The sequence below is a fragment of the Eurypyga helias genome, unplaced genomic scaffold, assembly GCF_000690775.1.
Source record: "Eurypyga helias isolate BGI_N326 unplaced genomic scaffold, ASM69077v1 scaffold28341, whole genome shotgun sequence".
NCBI lineage: Eukaryota > Metazoa > Chordata > Aves > Eurypygiformes > Eurypygidae > Eurypyga > Eurypyga helias.
In genome coordinates this window covers 48,286-58,643 of record NW_010232431.1, presented here as the reverse complement: position 1 = coordinate 58,643, position 10,358 = coordinate 48,286, and the positions used below count along the sequence as shown (strand labels likewise).

Below are 10,358 nucleotides of genomic sequence, written 5' to 3'. Positions count from 1 at the left end.
GGATTCAGTGGCATGCTGGTTTTTTTCAGCAGTCGCTTCGATTCAGGCTCTGACCTATGTTGCTGCGTAAATCTGGAGTAACTCTTATGAATGTACAACAGAGGTCAGGACCTGGCCTGCTCTAACCACAGGTAAGCAAATGACTGAGCTAGATACCCTGAAAAATTTGGACACTGAAGTACAGTTACAGTGGGAATCATGCATCCCAATACCTTTGAGAGAAGCTGCCCACCCCTTATTTTGCTGAGCATAATATTTCTTCCTTCCTTCACTGTAATTCCTTGGGAGCAGTGGGGAAAACCATATTCACAGACTTCACAAGCCAGGAGTGAGGCATTGTATTATTGTAATGGAAGATACAGTCACTCCAAAGCTAAGCCTTTCCGGGGGATAATTCATATAAAGAGGTTTGCACACCACTTAGTAAGAGCAAGAGAACAGATATTTATTATACGATGGCGATCAGCTTCTTTTCCCTGCAACAAAGATAAATTTGCCATCATTTCCAAAAGACATTGACCCAAGTCATGTACATCCCCAACAGTTTTCACTGCCAAACCAAGGAGTTAGGAGCAGCCAACTCCACCAGCACACACTGCCCAGGAGCCACAGAAGAGGCAGACATCCCTTCCAAAGCTGAACTCAAGTGCAACCAAAGCAAACAAGTCTAATCACATCAACAAACTCATCTGTTAATGAAAACACATCCCACAAATTATTAAGTTGTTACACGCTAGTCTATTCCAAACACCTCAGAAGAAAATTCATGCAATCTGTAACACTTACATCAGAGTCCCATAATATTTACATAGAGAAAAGGAAAGAATAAACTGTTAGGGTAAAACATTTGTGTGTAGAGGGGGAAGGAACATTGTTTTAGAGAGTAGAAATCTTCATCTTTGCTTTCACAGTATCTGCGGTTCAACTGCAGTTTATTAAACAACAATTAATGTTCTAACTTACTGTTCATAAAATGCAAATGTACTTAAAAGACCTACTGATTTGCTGTGAAAATTTTTCCTTCCCGGAAATAACCAAAATAAGTATGAAAGTATTTTAAATACTCAGAGAAACTCCCAAACTGCCATTCAGAGGTACTGCTGCAACGTGATGCAAATCACCCCTGTAAAATTTGATTCAAGATTTAGAAAAGTTAAGATTTAAGGAACAAACTTCCTACAGCAATGGAAAGTTGTAATTTGTTCTTTAAGTTCAATGAGAGAAAGGTTAAAAAAAAAAAAAATCTCCAGCACAATAGCTGGAAGCAAAACTGGCTAAGAACAAAAATGAAACCACCTACACCATTTAACTGAATTAGTTCAGAGGTGCATGAACAGCCCCCTTGATGCAAAGTCAATTCGGTTTTTTAAGAGTACTTTCCACTGTAATAATCTCACGTGCCACTTGCAGCATACCACAAAGAAAGGGCTGGATACCTCTGATACACCGACAAGGAGATCTGTTTGAAACACAGTTCAGTGCATGTCCCATTAAGGTCCTTGCTGAGCTGTACTGCAGAATGTGTGATCTGTCACCTTGTCTTCAGGGTGACAACCACACGTAGGAAGAGGTCCTACATTATTTTATTGGGAAAACTACCGGGGCTGGCTTTACGCTGGAACACCATCCACAGATGGTTGACTGAACACGCTGGCTTGGCTGACCACCAGCTTTTTGGGCGTACATTACTGTGTCAGTCACCGCTATGGGGTACAACCCTGCACACTCAAAACCCAGTCCCATTCATCACATCCTTGCACATTTCTTAGGTGGCCTAAGGTTCCTAATTACCATTTTAGTATTAAATGCCCCCTCAAATACATGCAGACCCAACAGTTCCCCTCATACACAGCTGATAATTCAAGATCTGCTAGATATATTTATCATCTGCAAGGATTAAATTTGTTCTTCCCTCCCAACCAGGCCACAGGCCTTTGCAACAGCACCTATGAGATGTTAGTTGAGAGAACACCACCAAACATAGTGTTTGTTACTTCTTAAATGCCAGTTCCAAGCCAGATTGTTTAATATTGACCAGCGTTCAAGCATTTACTAGGCACTGCCAAAAGACAAACAGATATCCCTGGAGATTTTCACTCTGTCCTTCCTGAAGGGGAAAAAGAGCTCTTATGTTATTTACTGCTGTTCCTTAATGCTGCAGCCTGACTTTCCACAGGCCGTGGAAAAGAGGTAACTCAGAAACCTGTGTAAAGACCTGGAAAGAGTTTTGTCAGCAGAGGCCTGCCACTGGACAGGAGCGAGACGAGCTGGCACACAAGTTCTCAAGAAGGCACTGGAGTATATACAGTGGCCTACACTTGCATTTAGTGAAGCTGCCCAGAGCAAAAGAGGATGAATGTCCTGAATTCTGTCAGCATTTTGTCATGTGCAGAGCATGAGGCCAGCTGGAGTGAGCCAACTGGTCAGGAAAGAGCTCTCCCAGGAAGCAAGCAGCTTCAGCGGCAGAGGAACCCATCACCAGTGACAGTGACGGATCTGCTCCGGTACCGGGGGAGCTCACGCTGCCCTCCGCCTGGCCTTCAGTCTGCATAAATGCACACTCCATGGCACTTGAGGCCATACCCTCACAAAACCACCATGTTTTGTCCCAAACTATTTTCACCTTATCCAATGCTTCTCTCAGAGTAACATCTAGGGAGCAGGATGGGCAGACTCTTGCTCCCACCAGCCTGTGCTCTCCTAAGAGCTGTAGGGGTTTCTGAGCCAGCCAGGGAGAGGAACAATTCAGTGTCACCCTTGAGAGCATTAAGGCAACTGCTCCTGCCAAAAAAGGCTGCATCATGGCTCTAAAGCAGCCCTTAATACTCCTCCTTGAGGTAAGGCTTGACTAGCTGCCCATTCAGATGATAAACTCTTTGGCAATGAGTACTGTTAAGGATTGTACCCTCAAACTGGCTGCACAAAAGTTTGCACCAAGGAAAGAGGAGGGCCAGTAGTTTAGGACAAGTCAGCCCTGGCTAAACAAACTTTGCTTCTTTCTTCCCCTGCTTTTTGTGGCGCTGAGAAAATGTGTTCACATTACGTAGTCAGCTCCCTAAGTACCATAGCTGGATTTACAAAGGAGCATTTTAAACGGCAGGCTGTTGTCTGAGAGTGCATTAATGCATCTATTGCCTTGGAGACAGAGAAAGGGCAGCCTGTGGAGGCAGAATGAACCCTGTATGAGATAGAGCCCCAGCATCTCCTTATTGACATGGTCTAAGGGACTGGATTATGTCAGGGTGGGGGAGTGGGGGGTGGTGAAATAGTAAAACAAGCCAATCTGAAAGACAGGGCACGCAATTTAAGTCAGATCAACATGACTTTGGGCTCAATTTGTAAACATATTGGACCAATTACTGCTTTAGTGTCATTAAATGCCTTTCCTAAGATTAACTCATGACTATTAAGCACTTAAGGATTCGGTATTCTTTTTATAAATAACACTTTGAAGTCAAACCCATAAAATCCGTTTAGGCTAAAATTAGAAGGGTGCTAAGAAATTGCACTCTGAGTACAAGTGCTTCATGACTGCTTAAACAGACACCGCCTTGAGCAGGCTTCATTCTCCTGCACACTCGCCCCAAATGTGCTACTGCAAAGAACAAGGACAGCAGGAGGGGTGACAAATGAAACACGAGGGTTGGTTTGCCACTTAGGCAGCGTGCAAGGGGACAGGGTGAGGCTGGGATCAGCCTCCAAGCGCAGGGCTGCACGGCTCATCAAGCGCGAGGCAGTGGGAACGCACACCCTGGTACCCTGGAAGTGACACGGTCAGCAGTGATGGCAGCACTGTGACCCTTCAGCTGCTCTGTTGCCGTCCCCAGGTTGATTACAGTGTGCAAAATAAAGAAAAAGCACGAGATGTGAAGTAAGGGAGTTACAAAGGTTGTTTGCTTCCACCAACCTCAGATGCTGCCAGTCTGCATTTCTTCTTTCTCCCAAGACAAGATGCTTGGCAGCCCCATCCTCTGGCAAGCCCAAATCAGAGACCTCCCCCTTCTTTCATCTGCTGGTAGGACAAAATGCAGAAGCGATACGGCTCAGCTCTTAGCAACCAAGCTAATAGGCACAGCCTTGAAAAGACCACTGTCAGCTAAACCATCCACTACACTCCTCAGTTTGTAAACATGAGCAATGCTAGGAAAAGTGGGGACATTTTTCAAGAACAGCTCTAGCACAGACTGAAGCAGGAAGAGCCTATTCAATCCTATTTTGTTGCAGCAAGATCTGCTCCTGGGCTTCGCTATTTACCCTGCTCATCCCAAACACAAATGTCCTCTCCACCAACTGAGAAACATGTGCCAATCCCTAGGGAACAGAGTAAAACCAGGCTACGGCTGAGGAAGGTTTGCTCTTGCTGGTTTCCCTGTGGTTTTACACTGGGAGATACAAGGCTGAGGAGTTACACCAGTGCAGCAAGAACAGCAATACTTCCTCTAGAACAGAAAGGACTCGAGTTTTTCTCCAGAGAAACACTCCCCAACCTTGGGCAACACAGATCAGTAAGGTGAGAAGCATCGCAATTCTTGCCATCAGCACACACACAGCTCGCAAACTCACTTGCAGCCTGGCCCTCCCCTGATCTGTTCCCCTGGTGTTAGGAAACGCTGTGAGTAAGAGCGGTGGGAGCAAGCCAGGCTGGAGGATGCAGCCGTGCCCAAAAGGGATGCGCGTGGGTATGCAGGGAATCCGGCACTCACCTCTGAGGAGTCGGCATACTGAGCAACATGTGCACACTGAAAGAGGAGCTGAGCGTTAGGAACTCATCAGGCTAAGCTATCCCGCAGGAAACACTTGGCATCATTTTAAGGTGGACTTCACAGCCCCCGCATGCCCACCGAGATGACTGTCCCTCTTCATCAGCACGGAGCACAGACCCAGGAACGTGCCTCACCCCAGGCTGTGTGCCCACTGGGTGTTAAGGTGGGCATTACATACAGCTCCCTGCCTCTGCACCCAGATCAGGAAACAGAAGTAACTCCTGCCTAGCGGGGCCTGGGAGCCTGGATAAGCACCGGTACGATAATAAACACAGGGGCAGTACTGGGACTTGTATTGCTACATGTCTGGATTGTTTTTTTCAGTAGATTTAGACTTCTACAAGCACATTCATGCAGCTTCTGAAGGAAAAGTATCCACTGACTTTCCTAAATCAGGAATGCGCTGCAGAGTCCTGCAGGACTTATATTTTGGTGGAATTTGGTAAGAATGAAGCAGCCAAGTGAATTGCATTGCACCCTGCGGTGCAAACGCAGGTGATTCACAGCCATTCATAAAAAGGTGACCTTTACAGCTTCATTTGTGGATAGCCTGTGTTCCAGGAAACAGCCCAGACAGAATTTCCAGTTTGAGCCTTCCAATTTAATCCTCACAGTAGCATCAATGACTCCAGATAAAAAATGCTTTTGAAGGGAAAAAAAAAAAAAAAGTTTGAGCTCTGTGTGATTTCTCTGATCACAATTATCCAGCACTGAAGAAAGTTCTTTCATAGTTTCACAGTCATTTTAAGCCAGCATAAACCAGCACTGCTGCTGAAAGCTGATGTCCCATTGCCTCTCAGGCTGTGGTCTCCACCTTCCCTATCCTGGTGCTGATGTCTGTGCTGCTGCTCTTCACTGGCTTGAGGATCTGACCCAGGTCAAGAGCAACCTGGAAGCAAGGAACTGCATTTAACTTGAACCGGCTCCCTGACTGGGGTCAGCATATATAAATAAGATGTAAATATGTCCAAGGGAAAGGACGGCATGGAGCAGAAGCAAGCAGTTGGGTCGTACCCTTTCAACAGGAGTGCTGCCACGAAACTATGGTCTTTGAATAAGAGAGGTGAGTCTCAACCAACCTCAAGAGGTCTGCTGTGGGTTTACACCAAAGGCTGATCATAGTTTTATGAAGGTTTATTCCCTGAGACCTCAAATCACACATAGATATGGGTTCTTACGGAGTTTTTCTGGTTGGTGGGGACTGAATTACCCAGACATACCCCGAATGCTGATATTCCCCCACCTTTGCTCCGTCCTGCAAAACCTTCAGCGCTTCAGTGCAAAACCAAGAAACAGACTTTAGTCTCTCCTGCACAGAGGAGCAGAGAGTGTGAGAAAGCACACCGTGCATTTCTGCTTTGAAATGATTCCAGCTGAGAATGATCTCTGCCTGGGGTAAGCTTACACAGCAAGGACACTCGATCTGGGCAATACAGAGTGTGGCACCGTTGTGTGATCCTCTGGCCTGACGGCGTCAGCTCTGGACGCTGACCATCCCGTGATGTGCTGCAAATCTCCTGCTGTTGAGATATGTCCCACTGACTCACCCAAAAGCAAGGCCGGCCTCCAGTGCCCAGCCCACACTGGAGTATTCCACTGACATCAGCAACCATGACACATGTCCGCATCAGCTACGGGATTGAGCTAGGTGAGACAGTGGCCAATATCCCACTCCTCAAGTCACATCTGTCACTCACCAGCCATCAGAAGGGAACAAGTTTTATCTGCACTGTCCAGATGCTTTTCAGGCAATCCCGTACAGTTAAGAAGCACAAAAGCCTTCCACTGTTTATTCATAGAGACACCTCTTTATGTGGATTGTTACTGGACGTTTGCCAGAACAACAGAACGGCCTTGAAAAATATTTGGAATTGTTGTTCGGGAACTCCCATTTTCCGTAACGATGAGTAGCCACACGACATGTACAGTTCCCAAAGGAAAGGAGTAGTTCTGCCTGTGGAAGAAACAGGAACAGGCACGGAAGCTAAAATATCACAGGCTATCACCAGGGTGCCAGGACACGTAATTGAGAAACGCTGAACTAAGAGCAAAGCGAGAGATCAGATGAAGGGGGCAGGTGGTGGGCCTGCTACATGGAAGAAGGGCAATCAGCGCGTTTCCTCGGTGCGTGTCAAAGGAAGGTACGCACGTGGTTCACTGCAGCGGTGGCAATGCCTCATGTAATGCCTCATGCCGTGTGTGGGGCCAGCAGCCACACACAGACCATGGCAAAAGCAGCCTTTGCCCCTTCGTGTCGTCTGCATGTGACTTTTGACTTGGCGTGAGTAGAAGGGGATGGGTCTGAATACACCTGGAGCCCACTATACGCTGAGGATTCATGCTCCTGCGGAAAGCCATCCGCACAAGTGGGACTGCTCAGCGTATAGCGGGCACCACTGAAAGGCAGCAAAGACAGCAAAAGATAGAGGGAGAAAAAAACCCAGCAAAAGGTAGAGGAAAAGGAGGAGTAATTCACATTGTCTCAAAGGCAACTGCTGCATATTCTATTTCCTGGCCTCATAAGACACTCTCAGCAGGGAAAAATAAACCTTTGCTGTGTCTGCGTGTGGTCGTCCTAACTAAATGCCAAGCTCTTCACACGGCGCTTTGTGTCAAGAGGGGATTCAGAGAGTCACAAACCCATCTCACCAGCGCCAGTTACGTTACAAAAATAACAACAATGAAAATGCAACAAGCTGAACAGTTCTTTAATGCAGCCTGAGTACAGCAGGGCCCTGCAGCCAACTTTTGCTAGAGCCAAAGCCCGCTGATGTCAGGAGAGTCATTCTGTGGGATTCAGTGGACTTGGAACCATGCCTGAGAGGTGTGAAACCAGAACCTGAATCACTCCTGGTGCTCACAGGGGGACTGGGGGGTTTATACCAACAAACCTGAGTTTCAGCAGTCTCATCTGGGCAGGGAAGACTGTAGATCTCCCTCCAGCCCCTGTCTTTCCAAATCACTTTCAAATCTGTATCTGCTCTTAAACAGTCAAACAACAGGATTGGAACATGAAGTTCCACACCAGATGCAGCTGTATTTCCATTGCTCAGGGAATGAGATGCACCTAAATTCCTGTAACCTCCACTTAAAGAGCCATTTCTACTATTTACATGACAGCGAGGGTGTTCCTCCATGCACCATTTGTGCAGCAGCAAAGCTGGCTTGAGGACCTTCTAATGCCTGGCCACTTCATCTCATAACATACTCCTCCAGAGGTCTCCCAAAACAGTTATTTTGGAGGCTGCCAGTGAGGTGGAATAGCAAATCAGACTGAGGTAAAAATAAGACCTCAAAAGTAGTAAAAGAAAGTACTTTTAATCTGGTTCAAATACTAATTTAATATAAGTCTCACAAGTCCCCTTAAGCTGACTTAACCAAGAAGAAAAAATATGGGACTGTGTGTATAAAAGTGGACACTCAAGAAACTAAGCACAGGGGTGCAAGATGAGATGAGAGGTCGGGTCAGATCTGTCACTGGCAGCAGCTGAGGAGGGCAGTGCATACTAAGAGGGTAAGCAGCCGCAGTACTTCCCCAGGACATGCTCCCACCATCCTCTGATTCACAGCCTGGGGCCTACGACAACCTGAGACCAAGAGCAGCCAGGCAGCTCCCCACAGACCAGCAGGATTTGCTGTGAGAACCTGGCAGCATGAGAAATTAACTCCTGGGTTTTTTTCCAGGGTGGGCTTGCTGCCTTAGGGGCACAGCTATGACATTTTCAGGATTTCTTCCTGAGTGCACAGCTCTTTGGTACTGCGCAGCTTGAGTGACCACAGCTAGGCTGTCCCGTCACCTGAGGTAGCACTTAACATCTCGTTATTGCAAGGCTAGATCGTGTCTCTCCTGTTGAGAAAATTAAGAGCCTGTGCTAGATGGAAAATGCATTCTTCAGCCTTTGTGCGTCCCTGACAGCCATATGAAAGAAGTAAGAGAAGCTATAAAAGCACTGCCATAGACAAACTGTGTATGTACTCCTTCAGCAAAGACTGTGACCCCCCTACGACTGCGTGATGCTCACATACGCTCCCAGGATGCCAGTTCCAAAGTGAAAAGGGTTACAACTGCTACAGCAGTGCTTGGCTTTTTCACCTGTGAGGTTGGCTATGGCCTAGCAATGCTCCCTTCCTCAGGCAGTCACCACGGGCAGCAGCACTCCTCAACACATGCAGTCAACATAACACTTCAGGTGCCTGTCCCTGCCACAGTTACTCATGGGTTGTGAATTCAGGCAGTGACCCTGAGAGCTGCACTTTCAGAGGACTGTAATAGGTTGGTGTAGTGGCAAGATAGAGCGCTGTCACTGCAAAGAAACATTCTTGCAAAACTCAGATCAGTCCAGACAGGACTTTTCCACCGATCAGATACTTTATGTGACACGATCACTGAAATAAGGGGTAGAGGAAAGCCACATAAAAATCTTTTAAGGTACTGACCTTAAAATACACAAGCATCTTCTACCACATATGGCTTTCAGGACCTGGATGTGGGAAGTACAATTTGCTCTGTTCTACAGACACACTGAAGAACAAAGGTACGCTCCAGGTCATACCAATACCTTGCAATGAAGTGGGGTGTGAATTCATGTGTCCTAACTCACCACCACACTGCTGCTGCTGCAGACACAGGACACGCATTTTCAAGCCCTCCCTAGAAGTCTCCATGAAGTAAGATTTCTACTCTGACCAAGGGTACAATGTCTGCAGCCCCAGCCAGGCTCTCTCAATGTTTTTAAAGTAGTTTTGTGCATCTCAGCTACTGCCGTCAGGCTTTTTAACAGCTGGCTAGAAAGACTTCTAAAAGAAAGGTGAAGTCTTCAGCTGAGTCATCCTCATGTCAAACAGACAGCCTGGGGTATTTTTGCTGACTCGCTCTGATGCCAGACCAACTAAGTCCCCTTATCTCTAAAGCAGGAATATAAAGAGAAGTCTAATGTTTCTGTGAGTGAGCAGGGACCGTCAACGTGGACAATTCTGTTATCTGAGGGCTTTGGGACAGAAAAAGGCTGTGTCAGCTGTTCTGCAGTGACTGCTCACACATATATATGTATACATTACACGTATATACGGCATACTAAATAGGCAGTAGCAAGTTCTGTCTGCCCCTTGCTTATGTGCAACGCTCCAAGTAAACAAATATCGAAGGTAGAGCGATGGGACCACGCCTGGGCTTGCTGTGCCTAGAACAGTGTCAGCTCACTCTGAATCCAGCCCTCGAGATGGCATACAGTCTGGCTGACAGATTACACTCTTAGGCACACACCTGCGATAGTCATGACTGATCAATTCACCCCTCTAGACGTTGTGACGCCTTACGGCACTGTGCCCACACAACCAGCACAAGGCCTGCAGAGACCAGGACCGCATCTTTCACTTCACGTGATGGAAGGTGAGAGCAAAACTGTGGCCGTAGTCTTCCACAAGGCATGATGCAACTACCTGTGAGTGACATCACCCTCTGGAGATGCCTCTCTGTATTGCCTGCCGGTGGAGAAGGGCCCTACTAGCAGGCTGCTAGATTATGGACCTCTATAAAATCTCTAAGTGAGATGGGAAAGATAGAGGTCATGTATCCAAGACCTTACATAAACAGCA

General features: G+C 46.9%; 1 protein-coding gene across 1 annotated transcript in view; it reads right to left on the bottom strand.

The window, feature by feature from the left end:
• Positions 1–331: 331 nt before the first annotated feature.
• The window catches only part of REEP1 (receptor accessory protein 1), a 32,214-nt gene continuing 22,187 nt past the window's right edge, over positions 332–10,358 (bottom strand). Inside the window, exons 6-7 of the mRNA XM_010161377.1 lie at positions 4,704–4,739; positions 332–476 (exon numbers count right to left, since the gene is read on the bottom strand). Of these exons, the coding sequence (XP_010159679.1) occupies positions 463–476; positions 4,704–4,739 (50 nt within the window). The 3' untranslated portion in view covers positions 332–462. The remainder of the gene's footprint in view (positions 477–4,703; positions 4,740–10,358) is intronic.